The sequence below is a fragment of the Chaetodon trifascialis genome, chromosome 18 (assembly GCF_039877785.1).
Source record: "Chaetodon trifascialis isolate fChaTrf1 chromosome 18, fChaTrf1.hap1, whole genome shotgun sequence".
Taxonomy (NCBI): Eukaryota; Metazoa; Chordata; class Actinopteri; order Chaetodontiformes; family Chaetodontidae; genus Chaetodon; species Chaetodon trifascialis.
In genome coordinates this window covers 1,489,514-1,508,551 of record NC_092073.1, presented here as the reverse complement: position 1 = coordinate 1,508,551, position 19,038 = coordinate 1,489,514, and the positions used below count along the sequence as shown (strand labels likewise).

At 44.0% G+C, this 19,038-nt stretch overlaps 1 protein-coding gene across 7 annotated transcripts in view; it reads right to left on the bottom strand.

The window, feature by feature from the left end:
* The window catches only part of LOC139346490 (dual specificity calcium/calmodulin-dependent 3',5'-cyclic nucleotide phosphodiesterase 1C-like), a 113,461-nt gene that overhangs the window by 6,730 nt on the left and 87,693 nt on the right, over positions 1 to 19,038 (bottom strand). For all 7 annotated transcript variants that reach the window (XM_070985542.1, XM_070985538.1, XM_070985540.1 and 4 more), the window contains 4 exons: positions 6,753 to 6,873; positions 5,689 to 5,770; positions 4,410 to 4,521; positions 2,820 to 2,983 (listed from right to left, as the gene is read on the bottom strand). In XM_070985542.1, the coding sequence (XP_070841643.1) occupies positions 2,820 to 2,983; positions 4,410 to 4,521; positions 5,689 to 5,770; positions 6,753 to 6,873 (479 nt within the window). The remainder of the gene's footprint in view (positions 1 to 2,819; positions 2,984 to 4,409; positions 4,522 to 5,688; positions 5,771 to 6,752; positions 6,874 to 19,038) is intronic.

Genomic DNA, 19,038 nt, shown 5'->3' with positions numbered 1-19,038 from the left:
AAATCACTCATGTCACTCACTCACTCACCCCCCCCCCCCCCCATTGCAAGATGCTACTGTAGGGCATATGTCTTTTGTAACAGGCTTGACCAGCAGGAGACATTCTGTGCCTTGGTGTGGCGACATCGTGCTATAGACAACTCTGTCTGAACAATCTCTTTGTAGACCGAGAGCCATTCCCTCACCAAGAGTACATGTGGTGTTTTCCAGCGACAGGCTATTATTTTTTTGCAGCAGTAATACCGGATAGCTGAAGTCGTTTTTCATTTACAGTAAATTTCAGTGATGAAGTGTCATTAAGCAAAAGCAGGTGCTGAGAGTGAGGGACAGCTCTATCAAAAAAAATTAGACAGAATGCTTGAGATATTTACCCAAAATTGGTCAACCTCTGAGCACTGCTACACCATGTGGATAAAGGTACCAATTTTGTTGTCTGAGCAAAAGCCACAAAATGGATCATCTCTGAACTTCATTTGATACAGTCTTTGAGGAGTGAGATAGGATCTGTGAATAAAATTATAGTTTATCATCTGATGGTTTGGATTTCTGAATGACAATATTATATTTAGCCAGATAGTATGCCAATCAATTTCTTGAGAACAATTGATGTCCTTTCTCCACCTATCATCAAGTGAGAGAGGCTTGTAAGAAGCCTTGGTTATATATTTGTAAAGAGCAGAGATAATCCCATTGTTATTTATATTCTTAACCAGTAACTCATGAAGAGGGTGTTTTTCCAGAAGTGTGCCCCATGGTACACCATGAGCACGCATGGGCGCAAAATAAAAAAAGAAAGTGCCCGATAGGTTGTAAGATTTTTGTAAGTCCTGAAACTCACGGAGGCCTTGTTGTCCCATGATGTCTTGAATGGTATGAACACCTTTATCAGACCATTGTGGGAAAATTATTGGTTTGCCATCTATTAGGAGGGAATAATTGCGAAAAATAGGAGACTGGCAAAAGAACTTGTCCGTTTTTGCGAGGTTCTGGACTTTGCGCCATGCAGTAAACATGTATGTAATAACTGGACCAAAGTCACATTTGACTATCTTCTGTGGTATGCTAGAATAAATGAGATTTGTTAGGTTGTATGGATGTGTTAGTCTCTCCTCAATGGGGCACCAAGACACTTGAGATGCTGAATTCACCCAAACAGTGAGTGGACGCAAAGCAAAGCACCACGCGTACCATTCAAAGTTAGGTAGGTTAACCCCACCCTCTGATTTATGTCGTTGCAAAGTGGAGGCCTTGATTCTGGGCTTCTTTTTATTCCATAAATAAATGCTAGTGTAGGATTTTAACCTACTTCAGAACCCAGCTGGAGGGTCAAGAGGTAACATTGAACTAATGAAATTAATACAGGGTAATATATTCATCTTTACGATGGAAAGTCTGGACTGAAAAGACGTGGAGAGTTTGCTCCATCTTTTCATGTCATTCTGGATATCGTTAAGCACTTTATTATATTTATTATATTATATCTATCTTAAAGATGGGGCCCACCACCCTGGTCAGCCACTCTAGTGGCACTCCAGCCAGACAGCCCTACAACATCCAGAGCCTTGAAATACTCAGGGCCAATCTCATCTACCCCCAAGGCTCCACCACCAGAGTTACTCAACTATCTCGGTGACTTCTGCCCCAGAGATTAGATGACCCTTCCCCAAGCCCCTCGACTCTGCCTCCTCTGAGGAATACGTGTTGATGTCAGCAGTTCGCCACCCTCTGTGACCGCAAGAGCCGCACACTGCTTGGCATTCAGGTAGCAGTTGGCTGCCTCTGGGGACCCACAGGTCAACCATGCCCTGTAGGCTTCTTTCTTCAGCCTGATGGCTCCGCCCCAACTAGCCCCAGCAACCTTGCAGCCACAGCTCACAGCCACCTCAACAATGGCAGAGCAGGAACAAGACCTTTCGGGCTCAATGTCCCCTACCACCCTCGGAACATGGTCTGCCGGAGGTGGGAGTTGAAGCAACTTAACAGGTTCTTCCACCAGGTGTTTTCATCAGACCCTCACTACTCATTTGGGCCTACCAGGTCTGTGCGGCATCCTCCCCTGTCATCTGATCCAACTCACCACTAGGTGGTGATCAGTTGACAGCTCTGCTGCTCTCTTCCAAGTGTCCAAAACATGTGGCCACAAGTCAAATGATATGACTATAAAGCCTACAACTATATATATCACCTATGACCTAGGGTGTCCTGGGGCCAAGTGCACCAAGGGTACCTTGGTCCTTGCGGGTTTTGTTCATAAGCGTCCTCTGAGCTGCTCTCCGTCTGGCTCTTCACCTAAGACCAATTTGCCTTGGGAGACCCTACCATGGGAAAAATACCAAAGGCACATTTTTTGGCAAAATAGCTCCTAAGGTCATTAGGGCTCTCAAACTTCTCCACCACAATAAGGTGTCAGCTCAGAGAGAATTACTTTGTCATTTGTTTAAATAGCTTGTAATGTACATATCCACTCCCTCTCTCTAAGTCTGCCAGTTACACATTTCATCAAAATTCTAGGTTTACATATTCTGTAGAAGGAAATATGCAGTATATTATTGAGGTGTTCAATGTTTGAAGTCGGTCAGGTCTTTATCAGGCAAAAGGCCAAAATGAGACAGCTTATAAAAATGTCTTGGATAACCCTCAAATATGTCTTAATTTCTGTGTTTCAGGGCGGATTTGTTTTCCCTTTATCACGGCTTCTCGTCATGGGTCTATTCAAATAAACCCATTCAAATACGTCTATTTGAATGTATGTATGTAATGCAATAAGTTGATCAATATTTTAACCTTGTGAAGACATACTGTGGTATCAGTGTAGCTACCTTTGGCTGCCTGAGCCCTCCATGTCTCCTTGTTGTGACAAATCTCTTGGTTCCATGTGACCTTGAAGCTCTTGAAGTCCACTGTGGCCAAACAGCAGCTGCTATTTGAGCCTGTACTCTTCGTACTGGAATGCTTTCCATCACTGCCACCAATACTGTTGACACTGTGGACAGTGTAGACATGTATGTGCGCATCACAAACATATACACATAAATTCATGCAGTCATACAAATGTATGTGTAAATTAACTGTTTAATTTGTGAAACTGTGTGATGGGCAAAGATGTGTCAGTCTTTGTTTTAAATAAGTAAGTTGGTCCTGTGATGATCCTCTGGCTTCAGTTATCACTGCGAAGTTGTTTACAATATGAAATTTCATACATCAAATGGAGAAGGGGTTATGTCCTGTTGTTTGTAGTTTTGTATTATTTAAAGGGCTCTGAAGAACAATATTGTTTCATCAACAATGGTAGCGGTATTTCTTTACTTGTTCAAATGCAAATAGTCTACTGTACATACATTTACAACTGTAACTTGTTTAAACTTAAAGAATAAATTGTCTATGTAATCGTAATTTCTAATTCACAAATTTAGCAAAGTTATGACAGCTGCTTCTTTGTAAAAAGTCAATGGTGTCATTCACTCCTCATCTCATGACACTACACTGACATCTAGTGTTTCTAGTGTTTCCTGTCGTAGTATATCATGGAGGGTTGCTGCGAGGCGCCGTAATGTGGCTGCATGCATGCCCCCTCTGTGTCTGTGCTGCGAAACCTCCCACCCCCCGAAAACCCTCACTTGCTCCCACATGTGCAAGTCTTTGAGTTTTGTTGTAATGTCTCATTATGCTGCTTGTGTGCTGAGGTGTTTTTTTCCTAATCCCACACTTTGCCCCCCCACCCGACACACACACACACACACACACACACACACACACACACACACACACACACACACACACACACACACACAGGAGTCTAGTTTTTTTGCCCCTTCCTCCCTCTTGTTCTCCTTTTTCTTATCTAAGTAAACGGGGCGCTGATCGCTGGATTGTGCAGACCCACAGTTCTCCTGCTCCTGTACTCCCCATGTTATGTGTCATTGTTCTTTCATGTTTCTTGGACGGGATGTAACTGAAATGAAATTTCCCCTCCGGGGTCTAATAAAGGCTTTCTGATTCTGAAAATTATAAACAGATATTTTATGTTTTTTTCGTGTTACAGAAATGGCATAGACGCCTTTCTGATTTTCAACTCTAATACGTGTCAGGATCATGTTAAAAATGGTAAAGCAATCTGCTGTTTTTGATATGTTAGAGTCAAGGTGTAGAGTGGCAGAGGATGACAATGTGACATTGCAGATTCTGCAGGTATGCCACTGTGTTTCGACCAATAATACAGTTCCGTAATATAGCAACAATATAGTAAAATGACTTTGTGATTGAATCATAGGCAACATCGTCATAGAAACACAGAAAACAGATGTATCAAGTGGGAATTGTGTCATATTTGAAGACAGTCAGTTTTATCTAACAAAATAAGTGTCAGGCATGTCAGGACATGAGAATCTTATGTGTGTCACTTAGAGCACCCAAAGCCAGCCAGTCTACAGTGAGAAGCCTCCTCAATCAGCGGTGTCACAATCTTCTCGATCATTTCTGTCAACACGGTGAATGTTGGCTCCACAATGAAGTCAATAAATCCTGCAGGAAACAGGAACCATGCAAAAATTGTCATTCACTTTGTACCCTCTGCTTGTTTCGTAAAGACCTGGAAATCATTAGATGTTCTCAGGCTACATTGGTAGTATGAGATGAGAACAAAACTGTATGGTCTTGAGTGTTTCTCATTCATCCCACAAATTTTCACCATCATTCCAATTTTTGTGTTTACATTTCAGGGAATCTTGAAGCTTTCAGCATTCACAATGTTCTCCCTGCAATCTCAATGAAAAAATCAGTGTCTCCAGAGAGCCATTGGCAATGCAATCAATCTCACTCTCTGGAGAGAGTTAGCAGCTTTAGGTACCTCATGGTTTCCATCAATGAGTAGCTGACCTAGCGTCTTTTTATGAGTTTATTACATCTGACTATTACTCATGAGGCTACTACATTATGCTTTGCTTAATACTTTACTTTACTTTATTACCGTGTTCTGTAAGACCACAGATGGAAAGAGCCTAAGATCTAAGAACTGTATTGTCAACGGCTGCTCCACTGTATTGCAGCGTACATCACAATAAAGGAACTTGAACTTGGTCTCTCTGATGACAATCTGTTGTGACATTGACATTACCACAGGCAGCTAAGATTGAAGCAAACGCTTACATGACATCTTGTCTTTCACTAAGGTTTTTCTCAGGGGCTGAATATATTCAAGTCTAATACTACTACTCAAAGGTGATCTGGTTTAATCCCTGGATTAATTTCAAAGCCCTGAGCAGGTTCTTCCACTCCACCTCATTTCAGGTGACAGACTTGTCAAATCCTCATTTTCAACAGAACGTTTGGCCATCCCATGAACACGATAACTTCGTCAATGAATCAATGAATGAATATACACCATAGGTTTAAGTTGCATATATGTTAAGGTCACATCACTGAATCCACAAAAAGGAAAAAAAAAAATACAGGATTGATTCCCAAGAGACTCCATAAAATAGTGGATTCTGCACAGAACTGTATATGTCTTAACGGCAGAATATCTTACACTTAAGCATGTAAAACTCGATGCTTTGATACATTTACTGGATAAAAAACACTATCAGGACTACATATAAGTTAACTAGATGTCTGGTATTGAACACACTGAAGAGAAATCTGCGAGAACTTCATGCTGTCAGCAGCATTAGTTGTATTTCTGTACCTTACCAATCTGGGACTGGGCGACCATGGTGGATTTGCGATCACAGAGAGGGGAGAAAGGTAGACCCAGCTCTGCTTCTTTATCACCCTGAAAACAAATTCAATATCACAAGGTACTGCCAGCATAGGCACACCTGGGCAGTTTCACTTACACATAGTATCATTTCCTTCTTTTTTAATATCAAACTATATGTACGATTATAGTGGCCTGTGCTTTTTGAATACAATAAGCTTACAGCCAAACAAATGTAACTCTTTTGAACAACAAAACAGCGAGCAAGATTGCAAATCAGGGCAGTTTTCAGGCCATGCAACTGTAAATGCTATTATGCATACTCTTAACTCTTGCTGATGACATAAGCCTTGCTTTTACAACCAGATTAGACATCTCGTTGTCATGCAAAAATTTGTCAATCCATTAATTTTCCTGTATTAAAACAAGGAAACTATAAAAGAAGCAAGTGTCATTGTATCACTGTGTAGCACGTGACCACATATTGGTGCCACACTTGCTCTTTGTGCAGTTAGTATGGTGGTGAATGGGCAAACCACTGCATCTTTTCCATGTCAGTTTCACAGGTTGTCAATCTGGGTGATAGAGGCACTGGTATTTTGGTGTGTTGTCATTTAGCTAATGTTTCATGTATTTTCAAAGTAGATTTTGTTTGCATTTGAATGCAGTAATTTTCTGTGTACAAGTTACATTAATGTTATGTAAGATTTACAATGGAGTTTCTTATCCCTATATGATTGAGTTTAGTGACAAAGTAATGTTACTAAGTTAGCTGAACTGTGATAATACCCTAACTCATTATTCAACATTGTGTAACGCACACATATGGTGATCAGGCATAAATAGGAGTTAGATTAGCCAAAACAGCGCACCTGGCATGCATTGTAGGCCAGTTGTTCATTTTATCATGGCAGAGATTGCTTACAATACTTACTAATAATGATTATGATTATTAATATTGAAACAAAATGACCCATTCTTCTTCTAAAATTTCCTTGTCTTTAAAGGCCCCAGGCCAGTAAAACAGGAAGTAGGTGACAAACATCTTGGTGACTACCTGTCTGAAGAACTCCTCCAATAGAGATGTAGTCCAGCGATGGTGAAGGTCCCAGTGTTTGGCAGGGTGGCTGATGTCAGCAGTGTGCAGCAGCAGGGATAAGGCTTTTGGTTTGTCAATCCTGAAAATAGAGTCCAGTCAGTCATTGCTGAGCTGCTGTCAATGACATACCATAACATACTGCTCATCAACTGCTACAGGAAAGTATTTTCTTTGGCCAGAATTTGGTAGCTCATTTCATATTCTGGAGTCTTTAAAGTACTGAAAGCGTTTAAAGCCCGTAAGGACTAATTCTCTCAAGAGAAATCCAAATACTCTTGCAGGAAAGTGTGCAATTTCAATTTTGAGAAGAAACTGATAATGGTGCCATGCTGATAGTAGTAGTTGGCACTACTATGAGCAGGTTAAGTCAGTCAATGTGATGTTACTACATGGTCTCCACAACATTTGTTATTAAAACTATTAACAAAGAATGACCAAACAATGACACAGTAACAAACACACTAAGCGTATACTGACGGGACAGTGAACAAATAAATGAAGGTGAAGAATTGGCAGGAAACGTATGAAAGTATGAATTAAACAAAATTTGCAGTGGCTGTCACTGGCACAGCTGGTAAAAGTAGTGATGAAGCCAATTATGATTAGAAATTACACAGTTAACAGAAATGTACTACTTGTGTAAACCTGAGTTCAGTGGCTGAGTTGGCTTGGCAGTGTCAGAAGCAATGAAATGGTGTTACTGCTGAAGGAGGGTGAGGTGAAGATTCAGAGAGTAAAGTTGAAGTTAGAGTGGAGACAGGGGATCTTATGGGTAAAATGCTACCAGTTAACAAATTAATCCTTTTGGAGGTGGAGGTGATAACCAGTTGGATTCATCGTTTTACTTTTGAGACAGTTTCCGTAAAAAACTGTATCATAATACTAAACAATGACAATGAATAAAGATATTGGGTTTTAATGCTCAGAGGAATACAATGACGCTAAACATTCCATATTTATCTTGAACAGGTATCCATGTATGGTTTATCATACATTTAGCTTGCAGCCTTTAGTTTTAAATGATAGCAAACATGGAAATAATACCAAAGTACCCAATCAAACAGTCAGAAAAGTGATAAAGTAATAGCATTGCAATCAATGTCTGGGAGGAAAAGAAAGAGGACATTCATCAAGAGAGAAGGGGGTCTCTAGGTGTAACTGCAGTCAGTGCAGGTGATGAAGTCTTTTTGGCTGAGGTCTGTTGAGCAGTGAGGATTACCACTATTTCTGCATATTGTGATGTGTGCGATGAAGTTGAGCTGTTGGAGCAGACATGGATTGTCATTGAGCCATACACGTATAAGTATAATGTATAATGTGTAAAATTTGGCCACCTGTCAAAGGTTGCCTCATACAAATAGGGGGTGGCACATCATTAGAGTAACCACAAACTGCTGCTTTTTGCTTTCATTATCTCTGGCCATAGCTACTAGCTGTTGTAAGCTTGTTAGCTCGGTAAGCCATACTGCTAGTCTTTGTTTCTTTGTTTTACTTTGTTATTGTGCTTTTTTTGTGTTTCTTCGATTGCTGGTCGTGATCGAACATGTTCACCAACAGGTGTACAACTGGTGAGAGAAGTGATTCTTCTTACTCTTTTCTGGACAATTTAAAACCACATCGGTTGGTGGTTTGATCCCTGGCTCTGGCAGTCTGCATGTCGAAATAGCCTTGGGCAAAAAACTGAACCCCAAATTGCTTCCGATGCTCTGCCATTAGTGTGTGAGAATGGATAATGCTTGTAAGGACCAGGTGGCTTAACTGCCCTTCGGATGTGTGTGTGGGTAAGTGAAAGCACTTTGAGTGTTCATCAGACTAGAAAGTACTATATAAATAGAGTCCATTTACCATTTACCATTGTTTATACATGAGGACAGCTGTTAGCATTGTACAACATGAAAGTAGTCACATTGGAAAGACCAGAGATCCCTGCAAAAATAAGGAGAAGGAAGAGGGGATGCAAAGCTGAAGTGAAGTACTGTGAGAAAAAAAGAAGGTATAACCCATCCATACTGTCTCTTGTTACGGACTAAGCACTAACCACTACAGAGGGAGTACTGGGAGTGTAGCATGATGTGCTACCCGGCTGAATGAGTTCACTCAGGACTTGAATGTTACTTTGGATGACTTTCAACTGCTGAGAGTGGACAGGAGAGCAACAGAGAACAGTAAGACAAAATTGTGAACAACAGATGGTGTAACCCAGGGCTAGGTCAGCAAAATAGACACAGAGCTGCGAGTTGTTCGCCATATTATCTTAACAGGAAGTTCTTGCATGTCATTGCGATAACGCTGTACATCCCTTCATCAGCAGATGCTGCAGCAGCCTGCGAGCTCCTACAAACTGTGATTTTACAGCTGCCGACATCATACCCATAGGCCAGTGTTTCAATCAAGCTCTGCAGTGGCCTTATAACGAGCCGATCATTTGAATCAGGTGTGTTGGAGCAGGAAACATCTAAAACATGCAGGGCAGTGGGGCCCGGGGACAGGAAAAGAGAAACACTGCTGTAGGCCCTCTTTCCCCACTTTCACCCATCCATCCATCCATTGTCTATACCCGACTATCCCTTTTTCGGGGTTGCAGGGGGGCTGGAGCCTATCACAGCTGTCAACGGGTGAGAGGCGGGGTACACCGCGAACCGGTCGCCAGCCGATCGCAGCCACTTTCACCCATGTATGTTAAATATCACACCAGAGACAAAAGAACCTTACTTACTGGATGCAAACGGAAAGGATGCTTACAGTTCTTCACCTCTCCCCCTGCTGGGCTGCTCTGATCACAACCTGGTTCATGTGCTTCCTGTCTACATACCTTTGGTGAGTAAACAATTCAAGTCAACCATACATGTGAGTAGGTGGTCTGAGGAGACCAGTATGGCACTGAGGAACTACGTTGATACCACTGACTGGGAAGTGTTATGCAGTCCACAAGGGGAAGACACTGACAGTTTAACAACCTGCATCACAGAGTTTCCACAATAACAAACTCTGGGTGTCTCTAAAACTAAAAGCCCCACTGAATGAGAAGAAGAGGGCTTTTAGATCAGGGGACAAAACTTAGCTAAGGAGGGTGCAGAGGGAGCTGGGACAGGGCAAGGACATCTCAGGAGGCAGCTGGAGGAGCACCTTCAGGGGAACAACAACAGGGATGTCTGGAGAAGCCTGAACAGCATCTATGACCACACCAGTGACAGTAGGAGGGGCCCAGAATCTGGAGACCAGGGGTTGGCAAATGAACTGAATCTGTTTTTCAAGAGATTTGATTCCACTCCTATTCCTTCCCTACCCAACAGAGCTGGCGGCATTACTTCTCCACACCTCCTCCTTCTCCCCAGGAGCATCCTTGACACCAGCAGCACCCTCCTCACACCACTTAACCCTACTCCACTCCACATCAGGGACTACATAGCCCTCTCCCCACATCACTCAACAGGATATTGGGATCATGGGTAAGTACAAATACCTGGGTGTAGGTACATTGTGTATCTTTACTAGTATGATTCAGTGTAAGCAATAACTCCTTCATATGGAGGTAAATGGCATAGTTAAATGTCCCATTGCAGAAGTCCTTGAAAAGAATGGCAAATTGATTCGAGGGTAAAATCACACATGCTAAATTTCGTGCCTGAAAGAAGGTCCATTGCAAGTGGCCAAAGCAAGTTGAAAGTCAGAGGCTGTGGGAGAAAGAAGCAGATAATTGAAAAAGGACTGAAAAAATGTGTAAAAGCATTAAAGCATTTGTTTCTTTGTGTGTGGACAATGCACATGTCAAAATAGTGCAGATGAGCTCATGCAACCAGCAATACCTCCCTCCCTGATGAGCACAACAACTTCTATGCTGGCTTCAACAGGGACGACAAACAACCAGCCATCAAAACTGCTCCCCACCCAGATGAACAACGCCTTACGCTTTCCACCTATGACGTGCGTTCTGCACTCAGCAGGGTGAATGTCCATAAGGCTGCTGGCCCTGACGGCATAACCTGCCAAGTGCTGAAGGACTTTGCAGAGCAGCTGGCTGGCGTCTTCACTGACATCTTCAACCTGTCTCTGGCCAAGGCAGCAGTTCCCAAGTGCCTCAAGACTACCACCATTGTGCCGGTACCCAAACAGCCAGCTGCAGTGGGCCTGTTAGGCAGTCTGCCACCAAATTGTTAGACCCAATGATGCAGACCCGGAGACAGCAACAACAACAACTTTATTTGTATAGCACATTTAAAACCACAAAGGCAGCCAAAGTGCTGTACATAAAATTATTCAAAAAATAAAATAAAAAATGAGAAGAATAAAAAGAATAAATAAAAGTCAGACAAATACAAAACACTTAAAACAGAAAACAGAAAAAAGACAGATGGGCTCACGGCAGGTGCTGTTTCGGGGGGATGCCAGTCAAAATAAATTAAGAAGTGTTAAAAGCCAAGGAATAAAAATGTGTTTTTAGAAGAGATTTAAAAACTGGAAGCCAGGGGGCCTGTCTGATATTCAGTGGTAACTCGTTCCAAAGCTTGGGAGCCACGGCAGCAAACGATCTATCTCCTCTGAGCTTAAGGCTTGTTTTGGGGACAGTGAGCAATAATTGATCTGCTGATCTCAGGGGTCGAGGTGGGCAGTAAGGCTGAAGCAGATTGGAAAGATATGGAGGAGCGAGGTTGTTCAGGCACTTAAAAACAAATAGCAGAAGTTTAAAATTGATTCTGTAGTACACAGGGAGCCAGTGTAGGGAAGCCAGGATGGGCGTGATGTGCTCACGCCTATGGGTCTGGGTAAGCAGGCGTGCAGCAGTGTTCTGCACAAGCTGCAGACGGGCAAGAGAAGCCTGGCTAATTCCTATGTACAAGGAATTACAGTAATCTAGACGAGTCGTGATAAAAGCATGGTCATGTCTTGATAAAATGGGTTTCACCCTAGCAATCTGTCGTAGTTGATAAAAACTTTTTTGTACGACACTGCTGATCTGTTTTTCAAATTTAAAATCAGGATCGAATTTGACCCCCATATTTGTGACACAGAAAACAGAACCGAGGGGGAGAAGGTATAGTGCAAATAAAAGAGGGCCAAGGATTGAGCCTTGGGGGACCCCATATGGAAGAGGAGCTGTTGAGGACACAGTGTTGTCAAGTTTAACACAGAAGCTTCTGTCAGTCAGGTACGATCGGAACCAGTTGAGGGCAACACCCTTAATGCCCACACAGTGTTCAAGGCGAGAGATTAAATTGCTGTGGTCAACAGTGTCAAAAGCAGCAGACAAATCTAAAAGCACAAGGACAACAGACTTGCCAGAGTCTGTTGACAAGATCATATCATTTGACATCTTCAGAAGTGCTGTGGAGGGCTTTGAACCCAGACTGGAACAGCTCAGTGATACAATTATCTTTTAAAAAGGGCAACAACTGGTTGTAGACCACTTTCTCTAAAATCTTGGAGGTATACGGAAGGTTAGAGATAGGTCTGAAGTTGGAACAGAGAGAGGGGTCGAGGCCTGTTTTTTTGAGTAGGGCCCGTACTACTGCATGTTTAAAAATCACAGGCACTGTGATTGGACACTTGGTCCAATAGCACCTGCAGGGGAACCAGAGGGCTTCATGTGACCGGGACGGTTGCTGCGAGGAGGCAGTGTGTGGTGGTGTTAAAAAAACGGACATTCCTTATTATAGAATCTATTATAGAGTGGTAGGAGAGAAGAGGGGGCGAGTGGATGAAGAGGAAGAGAGCTGTGGAGAATAGTTCGCATTGGTAGCCCTGTCCACACACGCAGGATGGTCAGCTGCAGGCAGATGGGAGGCCAGTGCCAGAGGAGGAGTTGGAGGGGTATTGGCAGCGGCTGAGGGCCGAGGGCGGCGCGAACCACCGGAGTGAATTGCCCTGCGGGCCACTTCCTTTACAATCCTGCGCCGGGAGGAGACGGAGGTGGAGTGAGTCGGGGGCCTGGAGGGAGAGTGACCTCGTCCGCTGTCCCACGGAGGACTGAACAGCCATCCTGTCAGCACCCACCGCGGACGGAAGGACAGCAGTCTCAGCAGGCGCTGTTGCTGGGTGAGCGACAGCGGACCGGACAGCAGACCGATTGGAACTCGCCTCGGGCAGAGTGACAGCAGCCGCCGTGTGCACTGCGAAGCGATTTGAGAGCTCCAGTTCCAGGCATGACTTTGATCTGGGAGCGGAAGATTTTGTTTTGGCACCCCGAACCACGTCAGTCCAGAGACGAGATGATGCTGGTTGGTTTGGAGTGGAACAGTGGATCGGCGGAATCTTCGATTTAGCTCCAACCCTGATCCACTCAGCCTTGGGGAGATGAGCATGAGCATGAGTGGCCACCGATGGAGAGGGCGGTGAGCCGCAGGTGATGAGGTCAGATGGCCGCGGACAGCCGGAGGGATTCCAGTAGATCGTGTCGTGGAGTGTGGCCGAGAGTGAAGAGATCTTCCTGAACTGCTTGTGGGCCAGATCCATAGACCGAGACAGCAGAAGCTCACTGTCTTTGAGTTTTGCAGCCAGTCAGTGATTTTCTTCCGTCAGGTAAGTGATCCTATTGTTAGCTCTGGTGAGCAGAAGGTTGTCCTCAGGTGAGGTTGGGGTAGCCAGTGTAGGACATAGGTGGTGGCTGGGGAGCTGCAGGTTAGCCGCAGGAGACGGGGCTGAAGCCATGACGGTAGCTGGAAAGACAGAGAACAACTGCGGCGGGTGAGGTTGGCTTCAGGTGTTGACAACGAGCCGGCTCTTTAAGTTAAATTAAAAATAAAAGGTCAGAATGCTGTCAGCCATGGGCCGAGTTTTCCACAGGGAAATTTTTTCCAGAATATAGTGAGTAGAAATGCCAAACAGCAATAAGGGAACCCAGAAAAAAGAGGTTTAGTAAAAAACCCTGCGCCGCACGAATGGAGCTTTCGGCTGATAGCGGTGTGCTGCAGTGGTCCACACAAACTCAGTAAAAATACAGTGATTGGATGGTGCGATCATTAAAAGTGACGCCCGATTAAGAGACACACTTATTAAGAAGTAGAGCGTAGATTTAAAAAACCATCATAAGACAGGACTTATGAAAATAAAAACGCAGTTTATTAACAAAAGACAAACCAAAAGCACACTCAACGAGTGGACAGAAAACAACTAAAGACGCACTCAAAAGGAGTGGATAAACAAAAGGAGTTCCGACGAGGCGGGTATAGCAAACAAGGCACGCATGGAAACCAATAGACCAGACACCGTCATGGGAGGATGAGGAATAATCTGGCAACAGGTAGGAGAAGGCACAATGCTTAAATACTCTGCCAAATCAGGAAGAGTGCTCACAGGTGAGTCCAGCGGGAGGTGGAGCTGGCTGAGGTAAGGGGATGTCCAGCCACGCCAACAGGGGTGAACAGACAGTCAACAAACACAGGGAAAAAGGGCAAGGAGACACACAAGGAGAGACAAGAAGGCAGGATCCTAACAGGGCCTTAATGAACTCCGACACGTCGCACTCACCCCCATCATCACCAAGTGCTTCGAGAGGCTGGTCTTGGCCCACCTCAAATGCTGTCTTCCCCCCACACTGGACCCCCATCAGTTTGCCTACTAATCAAACATGACGACAGAGGATGCCATCTCCATGGCACTGCACTCTACCCTGACGCACCTGGACAACAACTAACACCTATGTGAGGATGCTGTTCATCGACTTCAGCTCAGCATTCAACACAGTCATCTTCTCCAAGCTGGTCAACAAGCTCAGTGACCTCAACATCAGCACCTCCCTCTGCAACTGATCCTGGACCTCCTGACAAACAGACCCCAGTCTGTTAGGTTAGACAACCACACTTCCGCCAACCTGACCCTGAATACCGGCGTCTCTTCTCTACTCCTATGGTGTTTTGTGATACATATGTGTTTTTGGTTTTCTGTGTAGTTGTGTGGGGAGGGGTTTTTCGTTTTTCCTCTTGCGGCAGACATTGGGCAGGGCTTGGGAGCTGGCCCTGACACAGCTGATCCCAATCACATTCCCGGATGGGATAAAGATGGCGAACAGCGAAGGACTCGTTGCCAGATTATTTCCAAGACTCAGTGGTATAGTCTGCTACCTTACGTGTTCTCTAGAGATACTGTCTACTTTGTATAAGATAGATTTTGTCGTCCTTGTGAAATCTCACGTCTTCTTTTGTTCCTTGCCTCCGCAGAGGGTCCACCTGTTCCAGCTTGCAGCTTGCAGCTTGCAGCTTCCAGCACCAGCGTGCCTGCCGCCTCACCAGTGTCTCACCACCATAAGCCATCCCGTCCAGCCAATATTCATTCACCTGTACACTGATTGCTCTCCGGATCCACTCATCACCTCTGGATCCCGTGCCTTCCTCGCTGCTCACACAACACTCACTCCAATCATTCATCTGAGTATCTGGAAACCACTGTTGTGCAATAAATGGTTAACTGTTCACTCAAGTTTGCAGACAACACCATGGTGATAGGCCTGACCAACAACAACGAGTCAGCCTACAGGGATGAGGTTCAGCAGCTGGTGATGTGGTGCATCGACAACAACCTGACCCTAAATACCAAGAGGATCAAGGAGCTCATTGAAGGCCCTGCGACGGGTAGTGAAGACCCAGTACATCACCGGTTCCCAGCTAATTGCCATTGAGGACCTCCAGTGCAAGCGGTGTCTAAGAAGGGCCCGCAGCATCAGCAGTGGCAGCTCCCACCCCAACCATGGACTGTTTTCCGCCCTGCCATCTGGTAGGAAGTTCAGGAGCCTCTGTTCCCGTACCAGCAGGCACAAGAACAGCTTCTCCCCCAGAACTGTTATCCTGCTGAACTCTGTCCACCAGCCACCCCTCCTCCAATCCCCACCACCCTCCCATTGACACTGACACCCCTCTACCACCTCATGGCCTCCCTCTAACCCCCATCACTCTCCCATTGATTGACACTAACACAATGACAAAAGAAAAGCCAAGATCACCGACCTGGAGGGGAGAAGTAAACGGTGCAACGTGCGTTGGAGTACCCAAAGCAATCAAGGAAACACAACCAACATCATTTTTCTCTACTCTTCTGGTGGATATACTGGGAAAAGATGTGCTGCCTACTCCCCCAGAACTTGATCAGGCTCATCATGCACTCAGACAGAGGGGGTTAACATAGACCTGTAATTATTTGCTTTCACAAATTTCAGACCAAAGACATGGTAATATGTGCTGCCCGCAAGAAGCGAGATGATCTAAAACATGATGGCAAGTCGGTGTACATATACGATTACTGTCCCGAGGTGATGGTCATGCGTCAACTGTACACTGTCAAGCTCAAGCCCTCTCTGCTGTATCCAGCGCGGCTGTTCATCAAGGCTGACGACGGAACGAGACAACACTTCTTTTCAGTGAAGGAAGACCAGCAGTTTTTGGCATCGTACCAGAAATCCAGACCTTGTGGGGAGAAGGACTGATTGCAGACTACTTTTTTTTTTTTTTTTTTTACATGCTAATTGGCAAATTTGAGCAGGCTAAGCTTGAGATAAACTTGTGAGTTGACAGTCTGATGGGATTACAAGGTTCTTGTTTGGCATGATACCCTGGTGGTAGTCTATATTCTTGCCTAATATTAATTTAGCCTGGATCTTAATTTTTTACATGCCCTTGTTTGAAGTAGACAGTGGGCTTTATGTGTAATGGTGAGCTGTGCAGGTGGGCAGGTCATTGCATGTTCTGGTGTGAGATGTGGTGTTTCAGAAGCTTTCCTGTGTGAGTTTTTTTCCCTTCATTGGACTGTATGAGCTTCTTAGCCTACTGCGTTCACATTATACAGGTGTAGCCTATCCCGCAGAGCCCTTAGGTTAAAGGCACACACAGTTTAAAAGTGAAACTGCTGTTCATCTGTGCTTTTGTTAAATGTTGAGTCTATTGTTTCATGACCATGACCATGTGGTAGGGCGGTAGGTGTAAAAGGGGTGAGGTTGGTAGCCCCTCACTGAATCCATCCTCATCCCCCCTTGGTTGTTTTTTTTATCTCACACACACACACACACACACACACACACACACACACACACACACACACACACACACACACACATATATATATATATTTTTTTTTTTACTCGGATATTACACTATACAGTCATGTCCCACCACTACCTTAATAGAAAGTAAAAGTACAGTGAAAAATATTTGTTTCATATCATGGAATGTCATGGGAGCAATCTATTAAAATAAGTAAGATTATGTCTCATCTTCAAGATCTGAAAGATGTTGTGTTCCCGCAGGAGACACAGTTACGCAGTAATGAGATTCTGTGCATTAAAAGGAGTAGGTTCAGTCAATTATAACACTCAAAGTTCAGTGCCAAAGCCAGGGGTGCTGCATTTTGATTCAAAATAATATTCCATTTGAAAAAGAAAATGTCATAGCTGACTCGACTGGTCAGTTTGTTATTGTGTCAGGGACACTCCGCAACATCAGAGTCCTTTTAGCCAGCATCTATGCGCTTAATTGGGATGATGAACAATTTATCTCAAGGCTTTTTACTTCCACATACCACAATATAATTGAGCCAGATTTTAATTTCATACAAAATGCAGATTTGGACAGATCTTCCAATACACCGCATTCCCTAACTAATTCTGCTAAGTTACTAGTATTTTTTGCAAGGGAACTGGGCTTGTCTGACCCATGGAGGTGTAAATTCCCTGATAAAAAAATCTTTTTCATTTTTTTCACATCTACCACTCTCGAATAGGTTTTTTTTCTTGTAGATAAGAGAATGCTTTCAAATGTACACTCATGCGATTATCATAGTATTGTGATTTCAGACCATGCTCCTACATCACTAGACATACACTTCCCCAACCACAGTCGTTTCTTAGAACCATGAAGATGGTTCAAATTTTCTTGCAGATGACCCTTGTGTAGACTTTTTACGATTAAATATTCAATTCTTTTTTTAAATAAATGACACACCAGACGTGTTGAGAGGAACTTTGTGGGAGGCCTTAAAGGCATATCCAAGAGGCCATATAATTTCATACTCATCTCACCTCAGAAAAATGCCCATGTCTAAACAGAGATACCACAAAAGATTCTGGAGATGATGATAGCTATGCAAATAACCCAGATCCTTCACTTTATAAAAAGCGTCTACAACATCAAACTCAGTTCAACCTCTTAACTACAAATGAAGCAGAATTGCAATTGCTCAAGTCTAGACAAAGAGTTTTTGAATCAGCGGACAATGCTGGCAAACTTGGCTTGCCCAGCAAACCAGAGCTGCAGCAGCATCTAGGCTTATCCCGAGTATTTAATTTTCTCCATCAGGCACTACCATCACTGACCCAAAACTTTTAAATGAAACATTCTCTAAATTTGGCTCTGATCTATATGCTTTCTTCCACCCAGACAGCAGTGCTGCCAATGTATTAAGCACCATTGAGTTTCCTAATGCCAGGCATACACTGTGCGATATTTTATTGTGATTCTGCTCCATCTCAAACTGAACGACTAGATCGCTGAGTTCAAAAGTTCACAGCCCACGAATCTTGTTCTCACACTATACGGCCCGATGCTCTGATGCGACTTGACTGCTCACACTATATGTCCTTAAACTACACGTCGGACTCTTGTATGTGGAACGGCAACGTCAAAAAGAAGTAGAAGAAGAAGAGGAACCCGGAAGTGGGAGACGTCAACAAAAATGCCAACGAAAAACAAACGCGTTGCCTTGGCAATTTGTGCCATTCTGTGTGGAGAAACTCAAAAAAAAAAAAAAAGCGAAAACGGCGTGTATGGGCAAGGAATTGGCTGGGCAGACGTGGGCAATACATGTTTCTTCGTCTACTTGTTTTGACCTGACGTCACTTCAGAGATCGCGCATGCTCTGTGTGAGAGGTTACGGCAAAGTGGGTCGTGACAATGCTTCTACTGTGCAATATCTTCACGAGGAGCGACCAGGATTTCAAACAAGTTTGATTTTCTTGCGAGCACACGATTTGTGATCGGGAGCTCGTCGTTAGGTGTTAATCTCTCCTCGTTACCCCACATACACTGTATCAGGCACGACACACGGTTGAGCCAAATTTCGGCCTGATCCAAAAAATAGTCGCACGAGTGGCAAATCGGCTCAAATTGAGCCGATAATCGCACAGTGTATGCCCGGCTTAAAGTGGATCAGGAGCTAGTAGAAAATTTAGCCAAAACAATCTCAGCAACTGAGATCATGAAGGTGATAACTACATTGCAGAGTGGAGAGTCCAGATGGATTCACAGCAAAATTTTATAAGAAATTT